Genomic DNA, 15,291 nt, shown 5'->3' on the forward strand with positions numbered 1-15,291 from the left:
CAGGGCTGCATTATTCACCTTGGTGATGTAGAGTGCCATGGTGATGAACTACAAACAGGAAAATGAAACAAAGAAAAAGTGAAGTCAATGGAAGCCTTCAGGTTCAACTTATGATTCAACTTATGTTTACTGAACCCCTTGCAAAGCGTATTCATGGATCTAAAATAGAGAGCCTTAGAAATGTAGCTAAATAAATGGTAAAAGGGAAATTTGAGAGACTGGAACTAAGACAGGCGATGCTGCAGGATGTGCTTTCAGAAGTGACTAAGCTCATTCTGATCACTTAGCTCTTCATTCTCAGAGGGAATAAGAGGTTTTAAAATGGGTAGCAGTTGCTAAGGAGTTAGTATTTAACTGAAGATGTACTCAACTGATAGAGGGAGCATCGTCCCACTCCTAAGCTGACAATAACAGTCCCGACCAGAAACAAACAAATCACTACCTGACTGCTGAGCACGGGGCCAGGGGCAGGCTCCACATGCTGAGATGAAGCTGGCCTCCCTTCCTCTGCTCTCAGCTATGAACGAGGGTGAAAGGATCTCTATGCCAACTTTCTCCTCTGATTCTTGAGATGCTCTCAACCCCTCACCCTTCTTATTGAGCGCAGGGCACTGGGTCAAGGCCAGAAGTTGTAGATTGTAGACATGTAGAATGATCTAGGATTTGGATTAGTGTGGTCTTCAGTATAGCTCTTGGACTCTGTACAACTAAGAAATATTTTAGAGGAAACAGACCTTGCACCTGAGGCATTTCCCTCATTCATCTGTGTTTTTTATTTTCCTCCTCCTTGGCTAGTCTCCCATACAATAGAGAGCTACCCATTTTCTCAGGGAATACCCCCAAGTTATGTCCATCTTATGTGACAAATACCAAGAAAAATTTGCATGAATGTGTGGTTTTCCACTGACAGGGAACACTTGGCTTGAAGAGTAGTTCCAAGATATTTTGCTACCCAATATCTGGATGGAATAGAAGGATTCTGATAAGAGAATTTCATTCCTTCTCAGCATTTTCTGCCACCTTGAAATATTTTTCTGCTCCCCTTAGCAAACACAACAGATTGCGTGTCACCCGTGTATTAATATTTGGTCGAGCAGGACTCCTGCCATGATGAATAAGGACTCAGGGACATGTCAGCATCCCCCACTGAACTCCCTCATAGGCAAGTGTGCCAGGCCCCATGCTGCAAACTCAGCGGCTTAGTGGCTGTTCATTTCCCATCCACTGGTCCTTTGTCTTTTATCTCCTAGGCATTAAGTCAGATTTGATGGTATCAGTGGGCAGGGAAAGGTTGGCTGATTAATGCCTGTGAACCTCACAGTGACTATCAAACCAACTTATTAAAGAAGGGAGGACTAAAGTAAACTGATTCAGAATGAAAAACTTACAGTAGGAGAGATGATCCATTCTTCCCTGCAGAGGATTAAAGACAGTTAATTAGGCCCAGCTATCCAGCAGTTAGCATTTCTATGCCACGTGTGTCTAAATAAGAGGAGATGTAAAAAGAAAATTCCATCACCCTCTTTCTAGAAGGTTCATATATCCATCCTGACATGAGGCCAGCCTCCTGTGCCCACTAGAACCAGACAGCAAGCAGCCCTCTGCTTACCTCAGTAGTTGAATTCAGTTGGCTTTGGTGGCAAAAAGATCACTGTATGGGTTGACCAGAAATATTGGCTTGGAAGGTTGGGGGAAAGGATTCTTTTTTGTTTTATTTCATTCTTCCTTTATTTTGAATTTTTTTTTTCCCACTCTACCTGGATTCTCATTGGCAAAAAGATCTCAAATTTCAGGCAAGCTCTTGGTGAGGAAAATACACGCTTAGATTTTCAGGGATTGTTTGTTTTCTTGCTAGCTAAGCATTAACGCGAAGACTTGAGCGTGTAGCCAGTACTCACTTTGGAAGCTCAAGCAAGGCTCATACTTCTGGAATCTGGACCCAATAGCGATAGCACAGCAAGCAGGATATAGAAGACAGTGTTAGCATTTCTACATCTCTTCTTAGTACCAAACCAAAGGGAATGTGCTTGAGTGCAGCATGAGGGGCTTAGAGTAAATATAAAGACTATCTTGGCTACATTCCCCACCTCACTGTGATGAGATATGAGCAGGGGCACATTATAGTCAACTAGAAGAATTGAAATATGGCTACCTGGAAAAGGCCAAGGATAAGTTCTAGCTAAGGTCAAGGATGTGTGTCCAATAGTCCTTTAACTATGTGGATACTAAAGAGCGTTGATCTTCTTTCAAGTGGCATGTGTTGGAGAGTCAGGGGAAAAAGTAGCTGGATGAGAACAATTAAGCTGAAGTTCTCTTCATATCTTTGCCTTATGGAAGATAACTTCTGGTATCTGGAGCACTGCAGGAATGTATGCTTTCAATCTATTTCTCTTTCTGATAGTTCCAACAACCCAAACTACCAAACAGAGCCCTTCTCTGTGTCCATCTGCCAGCATTTCTGTCACTCTATGGGCTACTGTCCCCTCAATGCACCCTACATTTGTATTGTCTGTGGTTTGGGGGTGAAAGGCCTGTGACTGCTTTATTCCTCCAAAACTCCCTCTTCAGACTGTCCTCCCTCCTTCCGTTTACCCTCCGTCTTGGTACAGAAAGATTCAAGTCAGTGGTACCTTAATGAGACAATTCATGAAAATAGCCCCTCCTTAGCTTCTGGACCGGTTTCGAGGGCCCAGTAATTACTCCAAGGGACTGTCCTTGTTAAACGCACAGACAACACGGCACCAGCACTCCTGGCTTTTCTCCACCACCTGGACTTTACATCAGATCTTCTCTGAATCACCCCTTTGATCTTTGAGCATGGATCACCTCTTGCATCTTTTTCAAAGTGGCTTCTCAAGGTTGCTAATGTCCACTGAGATCAAGAGGGATATTTTATCTCAGCTCCATTTAAAGAATAGATTGAGAGCTTGAATGCATAAGTACATATTCAACTGATTTGGGTCAATGGTTTTAGTTAAGTTTAGGCTGAGTTATATCTAGATTTTCTTTCCTTCTGCACGAGGACCTTTGCACAGAGAATTGTATCACTTCAATGCAAAAAATTTTAAAGTCATTTTCTTTTTTTCTCAGCTTTGTTGAAGTATAATAGACAAATAAAATTATAAGATATTTCAAGTGTGCATCTTATTGATTTGATGTACATATGCATTGTGCAAGGATTTTCCATCTTCTCTATATCCAGGGTGAACAACCGCAGAAGCCCCCAGCTAAAGAGGGAAGTAAAATATTAGGGATCATTCCACTTCAGGCCAGTCAGAACATCTGCTATCAGCAGACATGGTTTTGTGAATTGCTCTGAGAGCTCAACGTTTGTGAAATGGGATCTTTCATGGTCCGGTCATCAGAGAGGAGCTGGCGCCCCAGCATCTCCACAGGCGGGCAGCAGCATGTGTGAGTGCAAAAGGTGCTCATTGCTGCAGGTTGTCCAGAGAGAGAAAGTCCTAGGGGCCAGCGTGCTAGTCTGACACATCAAGAGAAGTCAAATATCAAGCATCTGGGCTCCTCTGGTACAAGTAAGCTAGCTCCCCAGTATTTCTAAAATGTGTAGATAAATACCACTCAAACTTTTACATCTCAAACATAGCATGGGTACTTACAGTCAAATTGCTGTTGTGCAATCCATTTGTATCAGCCAATTTTATACTTAAGGCCTCTAGACTTCAACTAATTAGAGGATTGCCTGGTGACCAAAGAAAGAAAGTTCTACAAAGAAGTATTTATTGGCTTGGGGCCTCAAGCTTGACGTTCCTGAGTTCCCTGCTCAGACAAGGTGGATGTGTGGCTTTCGATGGGTCAGAGACCCGATCTGACTGTCATTCCTATCCTCCCCTGGTCCCCAACTCAACCTTATGGCAACTGACTTCTCATCAAACCACAGAGGGGCAAGTACAAGGGCTGGTCTGTGGTCAGGACAGCAAGAGACCAGTGTACCAGGGCTGGAGAAGGCCCTGGGCCAGGAGCACTGGCTGTTCCCCAAACTGTCTGAGGGCAAAGCGAGTGCCTCCGACTGCTTTCTACCTTAACAGTGGCTTGTTTTTAATTTCTTTTAGAAGTGAAAACTACAGCTCTGACCACTTGGAAAGGTTGGTATATTTATTTTCCAGGCAGCTTCTGCCTTGGTGGGAATGGGCTATACAAAACTCTTGACCTTCTTCCAAGATGCCTTCTCTTCTAAGCTAACCCCAGGAAGCAGCCCAGTGGGTACCTTCCCTGACCTTGGGCTGTCTCTATGTCAATTTAGATTATTAACCTGTCTCCAAAGACATCCCACTCTCCCTGGGTGGCTTCCACTTGCAGACATCTAACTTCTCTTTACTGGCAGCACTAATGAGCACCTGTCAGTGCCCAGAATAGCTCCATGTCTGGGCTCCTCTGTACCAGGCCTGCCTCTTTCCTTGCACACAGATGCCCTAATGTGACAGTTTCTTAGATCTTGGCCTTGCATGCTGCCCTTTGCTTACCCCATTCTCTCTCTCTCTCTCTCTCTAACTTGGAGTTGGAAGGGAAGTGGCTAGAGGGAGGGAAAAATCGAAGGAAGGGGGTGGTTCTTGGGTGAGTCACTTGGCTACGAATAAAATGCATCTTATTTGAGGCTTTCATTCCTGCCAGATGTTTCCGGTGGATAATTGACACTCGTCACAGTTCTCTGAGACCCTAACTATCCTGGTAATTGGTCTCTTTAGGCCTTCTCAGCTCTCTAATGAGATAGAGGCAATAAAGGCACCCATGCAGAGTGGAGGCGTGGCGAGATGAAGGGCAGAGGCCTCTTCTCTGTGGCCCATGTCACCAGGCAGATGGGCTGAGTTGTCACTCTGGCCAGCACAGGCTCTGGGAGGGCCTTGCTCCGGGATACTGGGACTGCACCTGCCTGGGCAAAAGGTGCTCATCTTGTAGCGTTCTTCCATGGGCTGGCGAGTGTGGTTCTCCACTTAACCAGAACCCAGAGGGCAGAGGGCAGGGGCAGGCCCAAGGCTTCACTGTACTCTTTTACCCTTCATTCTCTGAAGACGCTTGAGTCACACAAAGCAGCAGGTCCGAGTTAGTGGAAAGAAAATTGCATTTGGAGATAGAATTCAGGGGATCTTGGGGAAGTAACTTAAGGCCTCTAAGGTTAAGATTTTACCTATTAAAGTAGGAGATAATAATCCTTATCTTGTACATGAGCATCTTTAAGGGACTGGAGCACCTTTCCAACTGCAAGCACTCTGCCTGAAATCCCAGTCGATATGATTTTACTTCTATGTATACTGTCCCTCAACCACAGGAATTTTCAGTGACTTTTATTGGAAAGAGTTAGAAAAAGAGGGGAAGGGTATTTGGAAGACAAAATTGAGGAAGAGCAGGAGACAAGGCAGGAAATGGGTTTTTCATTTTGTTTTTCTCCAAGTAGAATCTTAAGAGAAAGAAAAACACAAAGTAAATATGGGCATGTCAACATGCATCACAATGTTCCTGCTCTTTCCTTCCTTCAAGAAACTTTCATTGAATACCGGCCATGGGCCCAGTTAGACACAGGCCCTGTCCTTAAGGAGCTTACAGCACAGAGGAGGAAATACCTAAGTTAGACAAATAAAGAAAATTACAACACAAGGTGGTACTTATTTTAACAGCAGGATGTACATGGTGCTGTGGAAGGAAACCAGAGCGAGTCACGGAAGGCTGCCTAGAGGAGGTGACTGGGGGCCAGAAAAGAACCTGCAACAAGAAATGGGAGGGAGCTGGGTGAAGAGTGTTTCAAGCAGAGGGGCAGAGGGTGTGAAGATGGAAAGGAAAGAGAATATGGCTGGAGGGTACACACTCTTGTTGCATGGAGTCAAGGGCATGGAGAAACCAAAGAACGTGTGGCAGGAAGAGAGGCTAAGGGAGCACATCGTGAGCCGTTTATGAAATGTAGTGGGTGTTTCTACCAAGCAGCTGGGAAGGCTGCAGAAATCAAATAGTTTAGTAGTGCGATCAATATGGAATTGTGGAAACATCACCCTGGAATTAGTATAAAGAATAAACTCAAAGGGTCAAGGTCACAGGTGGCAAGGCCCAATTTGTGAACTTTTATGGACATTGAAAGGAGAGCTGTTGCAGTCTCCTCTTTGAGAGATTGTCTGGGGTATCCCTACCTCACTGTTTCTCCAGAGACCACCCTTGTTTTCTCCTCCTTCTGTCCAGCTTTGTCCAGGTCAGTTTTCCTGGACGTGCTCGAGGAAAGGAAGGGGTGGAGTGAGGGGAGAGTGTGTGGAGAGGGCAAAGGAAGGCTGGATGTGACCCTGCACAGTGAGTGACAGCCCGCCCGTGGGCCTGGGGCAGGAGACAGGAGCAGCAAAGAGGCCCCGCAAGCTTGTCCAGGGTAACAGCACATTCAAAAGGCAGCTCTAGTGTACTCAGTGGCCTTTTCATTTCTTCTATGGGCAGAGTTTTCTGACATACCAGGTCAGGATCCCCTGATAGGCTGTCTGTGGTGCTTCCCAGCAGGCAGCAGAGACATAAAGGCTCTCTGAGGTGTGCAGCAATGAGACCTAACACGGTGCCCAGAGAGAGCACCTGCAGAGCCGCCCAGCCATTGTGAGGTGCCCTGGGGGTTGTTTGCCAGCTCACAGCCACCTCCCTTGTGGCGCTGCCGAGTCCCTGGCCTGCAAACAAGGTTTTCCGACTTTCCTTACATGGTAACCAAGCCAGGTCCCTGCTGGGCTGCACGCCTGGCTTGTGGCATTCTCCATTCTCCTCCCTGGAGGCTTCCACTGGCTGGGCAGCCCGAAAAGGAGGAAATGTAGGGGAGAAGCAGAGAGCATTTAATGCATGGAACTGGCATTTGTTTCCCTTCTCTTTTCAGGGCATCTTCTTAGCCATGGCCAGGGTACAGGGATGGGGGAGGGGATGCGCTGGGATGAATGGAGTGGTTTCAAAGCTGTGAGTTTAAGCGATCAGGACAGCAAAAGAGATGAAGGAGAAAAAGAGCCATGTGCCAATGGATGTGTACCTGGCCAGGAGCACAGTGTGCCAGGTGTGCAGAACACATTTGGAATCACTCTGCAGTGCACACATGGGAGGAGAGAATGCAGCCACTAACTCTGCCCAGCTTAAACATGGAACCAAGCCCCCACAAAGGCCTACTGGTCCAGTGGACTCAGAAACAGCCTTTGTGTCTTAGAGGCAGCCTCAGGCACAGGCAAGGGTCTTGGTGTGAAAGACCTTGCCGTGGCCCAGGGCAAGAAGGGCTTCCTCATAGGGCAGAAACATAACTTCTCACCTGAGAAGGCATCGAGGAGGGGCTTCTCTCCTGGCATTCCAAAGGATGCTGTGTAATAACAGAGTGAGTGCATATCAAAGAGGGAGTTCCTGGTGGTGGTTGATATAGAAACATAGTAATTAGATTTTAGAAGATACAACCAATTAGTGACCAGTGGTAGATAGTAAGCACCTCTGAAATTGAAATGGAAGTCATCGAGAACTTTACCGAAATGCTCCTTTATCATCTGTATCCCACCATGGACTGGGAGCAGGAGGGCACTGCATGGCAGATGCCTTCAGTTTTGTGTTGCCCAGAAGGTCACCTCCCTTCAGGAGGGAGAGCAGAATAGGTGTCTCTTCTGCTTCTCATCATGAGAACTTGCACTGCCAGGAAGTCCTGGCCTTGGAAATACTGAAAACCAGACATCAGAGATGCATGAGGTTAGATGACCTGGTGTATTTCAAACTCATGACTATCTATTTAGCCACTGCCCCAGAATGACAGATTTGTCCCCAACATCTAAGAAATAAAATCATATGGACAGCATTTCCAGGCCAAGAGTTCTAGGACATGATGGAGTCATCCCATGTGGAATCAATGAAGCTTGGTTTGATGCTGATCTGCATTAGCCAGAAGTGTCTCCAATGCTCAGCATTCAAGTCAGGCAAGCAGGTTCCGGCTTTATTCCTTCACCCCAGTGAGGACATGGACTCAAGGAGGACACCAGCCTTAAATACCTTCATTAAATTCAATGCAACAGAGCATGCCAGAGCAAGTCCACTCTGAGAAGGTTCCCTGCTTCATTAGGTACCTAATTCATCTGGGCATCCAAACTTGTGGGTATGGTTCATGAATCTTAGCTCCGTTTGTTATGGGTGTTCTTGGCCATGGGGTCAAGGTAGCCAGAAAGCTTATGCTTCAAATGATAAGGAAGCTTCTGGGGAGTTTTATGACCTCAAAGTTTTTTGCCTCCTGCCTTTGGCTCCATCTCAGAGTATCTGTTTGCAGGCCAGATTGGTGTGTGCCTCTTAGGGAAAGGTGTCATCCATCTCCCACCCAAAGACATACACTATGGTGGGTTCTGCATCCAATTTTGCACATATATTCCCTTACTTCCACATACATAGCAAAAGGCCTCTTATTCCTTCACTTGATCCCACCTCCACTTCACGCAGACTGGTTTTGGCTCTTCAGGCATGTAATACTTGAACTAGGTCTGCTGTTGCCTCGTCCAGATGGTGAAGAGGTCAAGTGCTCCAGGTGGAAGCCCAGTACACTGCCCTGAGAAAGAGTGATTGACATAATGGACAGTGAGCCCATGCAGCAGCAGCAGGGGGACAGACTGCTGCATCCAACAGGTCCTTTCCTGCATAACAGGTTGAGCAGCTGGAATGTTGTATGAATGTTTAAGTCAGGCAGTGCTCAGAAGTGATTGGATGGTGATGCAAACGATGCAGTCGTCTTACTTTATTGCAGCTCTATGTAGGCTATTAATTAAACTGCCACCTTCTTCTTGAACTTGACCCTGAGCCCTGGCCTTAGCATGTTATGACACAATAAAGGTGTACTGGCCACCATCCCACCTTGACCCTAGCCTCATGTTCTCTCTTTGCATGGGGACGCTCCCTGTTATAGATTGTGCATCCAGGGGATTGAAGCTGTAGAAGGTTAATTTCTAATGCAGCCCCTATGTAAGCAGCTGGAACACCAAATGCTCCCAGTTAGAGGGATGCTTTGTCAGAGGCAAGGCCTAATGAAAGCTGACCAGGCAACAGAGGTTCCATCTTATACCAGGTGGCTCCTGACAAATGTGTTCTCTCCACAGGCCCGGGTGCAGTCAGCGAAGTGAACAACGGGACGTCGAGGAGGGCAGGCTGCATTTGGCTGCTACCTCTTCTGGTCTTGCACCAACTCCTCAAGTTTTGATGTGAGTGCCACTCTCCCGCTGGGGAAATGCTGCCGCCACTCCACCCACCAACAGAAGAGCAAAGCAACTCCGACAGCAGCAAGAGCAAACCCGTTTCTAAATACAACACCATCAAATGAAATTCCAAGAAACAGAGCCCAATGGGACACAAATTCGAGGGAGGGGACAAAGAATACTTTGGGAAAACAAATTTAAAAATGAAATTCAAAGTCGCCTTGCAGATATGTAGGTAGAGCTGAGTTTTCTTTCTTTTCCTAAATGGAAGAACGCACACCTGGCTTTGGACCCACCTGCAAGCTGCATTGCGTGACCTCTTTGTTACCAGGTGGGCAAGGGCTCAGCCGCTCTGCCCGCTAAAGTGCCCCACCAAGGAAAATTTTGCAGTCGGGCATCCCAAATTCAATCAGTCCATAGAGACGAACACAGTGAGACGTGCGGGCCCACATGTGCCCCTGTGGCCCCTTTCGTAGACTGTGCACTATTGTGTGTGTTATGAAACGCAAAATTTAAAAAAAAATAAAGAAAAAGGAAACTAAACAAGACAGCCTGACAGCTACAACAATCCCACAATCAACAGTCACAAAAGATGTTATTAAACTTTTTTTTTCATTTTACTACATGGACATCATGGATAATAAGGGATTCTGATTCATTATTAATTTTATTAATTATATTTTCTGATATGAGTCTAGAACTTAGTGCAAAAACAAGACAAAACTAAAAAAATACACAAATGAAAGGAGTGAAGAGGAGTATGTTTGTTAAACATTAAAAATGAATAGTGTACTTCTTAACTAGGTTTACAACTGGTGGACCACACACCGGGCATTAACCACCTGGTGAGGATTTGGCAAATCCACCAAAAAAAACACATGTGATTTAACCAACATCTCCACCAGCGCTACAGATTTCTCCTTATTCTGGCATTTACTGCAGACAATACTATGCTTCCTCACGCTGTTTAGAAATGGAAGGGTGATCTGCACTGTATCTTCAGTTTGTTGGCTATGCTTCTTTTGATGACATATATTATACAGTATATAGACACATATATTTTTTTTGTTAGAGTTCTAGCCATTTTATTTCTCAGCAGGGTCCTTTCTCAGACATTACTGCATGCTGTATATGGCGTTAGCTGTGTGTTGATCTTTTAAAAGATGATAGAGTTTACTGGTAATTGTGTAATCAGCTCCTGCCTTTTTATTTTCTTGGGTTATTTACATGTCAGAGACATTTATAAAAAGTGAAAAGAGAAAAAAAAACAAAACACTAATACCAGGCGCAGCATCTTTTCCAGGTGTGGCTCTCTCAAGGCAAAGGCCGCCGCAGGAGGCCTCCCTTCTCCATCGTGCCTCGGGGCATGAACAAACAGCAAGCACCTGAACAGCTAAACAGTCAGTAACCGCTTGTTTCAGCCCATTATGGGAATCTCTGATGCCTTCGTGACCACTGGAGAATTGAATCCTCTTGGTTTATTTTATTTAATTTCCCACCTTTGTGTGCGTGTGTATGAAAGAGAAGAAAATGCAGTTTTTAGGTACCCTTTTTTTCCTCCCCCGAAGTCTGGGAACCAGAGTGGCCTCGGGGAGGGGTCCTGGATGTGATGAGGGAAAGTGGGATTGGGGGCTGGGGGAGGGAGGGGTTGTCTCTGACTTGACATTAAAAAGTGTTCCATGTCCCTCTTCACCTGGTGTGGTACATCATTCTCAAGTGGGGGTGAGGGGAGCAGAGCCTGCCTGGCTCAGGTGTGAAGACCGTGGAGGGGATGGGCTCCAGACTCAAGCTCCTGCTCTTTAGGCCCCTCCTGGGGGTGGAGTGGGCCTGTTTCTGTGGAATGTGCGCTTGTGACAGACAGGGGTGCGGGAAACCACCTTCACCCTCCTAAAGGAATCAAGGAGGGCGTGTCTCATGGGGACTGTGTCAGAAGGTCCTGGCTGAGGCCGGCAGCATCCTGCTTGAATCCAAACACCTCACCTCGTAACCTGGGCTAAATGTCGAGTCCAGTTAGGGAAAGGCTTTTACATGTGATTATTTCAGGGAGGCAGCATAGTGCAGCTCTCACAAAAAAGAAAAAGCTTGAAACGTTGTGGGTTGGTATCGAATAATCCTAAATCCCATCAAGCAGTGCTCTGGGGAGTGTCTTCCCTCCGTGCCTGTTCCCCAAGCCTGGCCTCCAACCACAAGTTAAGAGGAAAGGTAGATTTTAATACAAAATAGTATTCAAATAATTCTAAATTGTTCTGATTAATTCTGGGAATTAAATAAGTAGCCGAAGATTCACTGAGAGGCAGAAATGAGGTGAGAGCCAAAACACTCAGGAATTACTGAACTTATGTCTTCAGGGGTCAATTCCACCTGAAAGTAGGAAATGTTTGGAAAGGAGTAATTTCATTTCCAGCTGCTGCTAGCAAAGTTGAGAAAAGATTGTTGATTTCATGTTTCTCTGTGCCCTTCTGACCTTCCACCCCCACCGCCAGGTATCAGATATCCCAACTCCTTCCTGGCGGCATGCTCTGGAACACCGTGGCCAAGCCTCACAGATTTTGGCTGTGTTGGTGTCATTCCTCCCTTATGCCCCAGAACTGCTAAAAGCAAGAAGCTTTGAGTCTCCTTAGAGTGAAAGTGGGTGGGTGAGAATTATTAGCTCTCCCATGCCTCAACTTCTTCAGACACTGACCAGAGGATTTGGGTGAGATCATGGTTCATTGCAATAGTGTGGGGAAAACACAGGTAATTTCCATATTGCTAAACTTGAGCCCAGAGCACCTCTGAATAAAATATACCAAGGCGTCTGCAAAGAGACACTTCCTATACTTTACTGGGACGGGAGAACATAGCGGTGCATCACCTCCATTTGAGTCAGAGCTTTCTCTTTCACATTAGTAAGCATGCTTTAGATCAGTCTATCACCATCCTGCTAGGAGTAACTGGTCAGTCATGGCCAGCTCTGTAAAGTGGCATTTATCAGGAAGACTTCACTTTCCCTGTTTGCCAACTCAATTGTCCTTCTTGTCTTGAGGTTCTTTAGAGCTCTGGTTATTCAAGAGCATATCTCTTGTAGAACCAGCTTTGCCATGACTCACGGCTTCAACGGATAGGAGAACTCTCTATCCTGCCCCAAGAGGGGTTTCCTCTCATCTCCTGCATAGGGTACCATGTGACCTCCAATCTGCTGAGTTTCAGTCTTTAAAGGGAGCATCCAGGTGCCCACAAGAAAGGCCTTCAACCAGATCTAGAGTTCCATGTCCAGGAGGATATGGCTTTGATAAGAGCTTATAGGGACAATTCTCAGGCCCATATCTTCTCAGGAAACAGGAGCTTAGCAAGCGTGTTCATTACAGCGAGTGAAGAAAGGCATCCTGAATAGTGCCTACAGTTACTTTTCTTGACACAGTTTGTGATGGAAGACCATTAATACAGGCTGGCCTGGATTGCACATGTGCTAGACTCCCTGAGACTCAAGTCACTGTCATACTTTAGGATTCATTCAGTACCCTAATTTTAGGATGTTTCTTGGGGGAACAGTGATTTAGGTTTGGGAGATTTTATCCCATAATTGTTTCTCATATGTGTAGGGCTGGTAATGGGGGATTTTCAAGCCCTAGCCACTCCAAACATTCCTGTAGAATCCCAATCATCTTCTGTCAACAGAATATCTGCGCTCTAGCCACACAGATGTGAATGGCTCCAAGTTCCTGCAGTTAAATCTCCCCCATAAATCCTTCCACACAGTGGGCTCAGGTGTCTAACCTGAAGACTTGTCAGTACTTGTCCAAGGAACGCCTTCTGATGAGTGGGACTTGCAAAGCTGGAGCTATTTTCACAGTCAGTGACCCATAAATTTTCATTTTTGTTGCTGTGGATGGTGATAATGATGGTGATGATGAATGGCAGTTATTGGTTCTTCAAGCTGGAGATAAGTTAGCAAATGAATTAACACTAAAATATGATTGAGATTTAGCTCACTCCTTTGGAGTGGCCCCATCTTTATCTTACAGCTCTGAACCATGAGTTTAGAAAGGAAGAGAGTCACCCTGATCAATCACAGGATTGTCCCTTTAATGTGTGGATTTGTTTGATAAAAATTGTAAAATCTGGCATCAGCAAAACATCCACATTTTCTATTCTCACAATGGTAAAAGTTTGAGGTGCTTCTCATTAGAGGAGAAAAACCTATGCAAAAGGAGAGATGTGGCAGAGTAGATGGTCCCTGCTTATGACGAGCCTACACGCAGTCGTGCTGCTACTGGCCGAACACATCTGCACATGCTAATCATTTGCCCTTCTTCAGACAGGCAACTTAAAAGAATTAAGATTAGTGGTATCTGAGAGAGGAACTAGGTAGTACCTCTTTCCAGCAATTTTTTAAGTTTTAAGCCAAATTCCAGAAGTAATTTGGTTCAGAACTTGCTCCTTGGGACATGACTGTAAGGTAGTGTCTCTTTTGTCATCCCATAACTGCCCAATCAGGCCACTCCGAAGCACTAGTTCTTACATCTCTCTGCACTTAATTCAGACTCGTTGTCCATGAGCGTCCAACTCTGTCTTCCTCCAAGGCAATAAATGCAAATTAATATCCCCATGATCTGTGAGTAACGAGGTCTCTGACTCTGCATCTTCATTCTCATTTCCCTGTCTCCTACAACTCCATATCTCTCCCATCATATCTATATCATGTGACTAGAACAACATGGCTTTCTGAAGGAAAGATTCCTTAATTCCTTAGCTCAAGTTAAGATCACTTCTTGCAATTTATGTTTGATGCATTTTGGTGCATCATCCTTTATGATGAAGGCTTGGTTTCGCTTTAGTGTTTTGAGTGTCGATTTTGCTCCCATGCAAGCCTCCATGTAACTTAAAACACCTGCCTCTGGCGTATTGTGAAAGTATGTGAGTGCGATTCCATGCTTTGGGGATCACTAGCAGTATTTGAAAATGGATTATTCCTCTGCCAGAATATCTATTTGATTAGAGCTTCCTAGAAACATAACTTGGCTATGGTCATAGCACGTATATGGCTTCTAGTGAACCTGATTTTGGAATTTCTTAGTGTCAATGCAGTATTTTGGATACAGAACTGAAGTGATAATCAGTAGAACTAGGTTCTAGTCCAGATTCTATCACTAGCTGGTGGGGTTCCCTTTCTTTATCTTTTATACAAGGTGTTATGATGGAAGATTGTTCATCTTTTTCAGTCTTTAAAATTCAATATTCAGGTAATTCCAGATTTTAGAAGATTTCTGCAAGAAACAATTGAGAAAGCTGCATTTTTGGTAAGTGACAGTTGAAGGTGTGAATCTGGGCAAGTTCTATAGCCAATGCATTTGTCTTTGTTTCCAGAACGGCTCATGAGAAGGGAAAACACATAATCAGAGCTGCCGTTTCTGCAGGTTTCAAGTGACTCCTTAAGGAGGACTTGAGGGATGGAAGCTCCAGCCCTCGGAATGGAGTGTTGTCTGATAAAAGACAGTGGCTTTTTCTGGAACGGGAAATGATGTTAGCCCCAAGCTGCTATTCAGTTTTGCTCTCTGTGTGACACAAGTAAAACAGGAGAAAATAAACGGCCACACATCAGAAAGTCTAGGGGACACGTTGGAACTAGGAAAAATTCTCCAAGTTCCCACGAGGAATGTGTGTGTGTGTGTGTGTGTATGTGTATGTGTGTGTATGGTATCTACTGTAATTACTTAATTACTTAATTATTCAAAACAGATGACACCTGTTATTCCCAAGATTCATCTTTAAAATAACGGGAGACAGTAATGAAAAGAAGAGTCTCCAGATAAGGTTTTTAATGATCATATCACTTATCGTCCTGATAAGCATTCTGCTCGAGGACCCAGAAAGGTTTGTGCAGGTCTCATTTGACGTATTTGTGTATTTTTGGTTCCATTCTAAGTTCACCATGTCCCCCTCACCTTTCATCCTGCCCCCTAGACTCTGTGCTTCATTTTTAATTCCTCTGTGAAGAGCATGAGGATGGAAGAGGCAGTAGGCAGAGCTCAGACTGAGTTTGGCGTTTGAAGATGCGTGAGCCCTGGTCCCTTCCCTCAAATGTTTGTGCCCGGCCACTCTCTTAAGCTTCAGTTTCTTCTGAAGCATCACTTGCAGAGCTGATGAA

The 15,291-nt window shown here is 45.2% G+C and overlaps 1 protein-coding gene across 11 annotated transcripts in view; it reads left to right on the forward strand.

The window, feature by feature from the left end:
• NTM (neurotrimin) overlaps positions 1-9,697 on the forward strand; it is a 907,778-nt gene extending 898,081 nt beyond the window's left edge. For 7 of the 11 annotated variants that reach the window (XM_070272994.1, XM_070272991.1, XM_070272997.1 and 4 more), the window contains one exon: positions 9,069-9,697. In XM_070272994.1, the coding sequence (XP_070129095.1) occupies positions 9,069-9,169 (101 nt within the window). In that variant the 3' untranslated portion in view covers positions 9,170-9,697. Of the gene's footprint in view, positions 1-4,070; positions 4,104-9,068 lie in introns of all 11 variants that reach the window. The other 4 variants (XM_005611723.4, XM_070272992.1, XM_014741317.3 and 1 more) reach the window with 1 other exon arrangement.
• The last annotated feature ends 5,594 nt before the right edge of the window (positions 9,698-15,291 follow it).

The sequence above is a fragment of the Equus caballus genome, chromosome 7, assembly GCF_041296265.1.
Source record: "Equus caballus isolate H_3958 breed thoroughbred chromosome 7, TB-T2T, whole genome shotgun sequence".
NCBI lineage: Eukaryota > Metazoa > Chordata > Mammalia > Perissodactyla > Equidae > Equus > Equus caballus.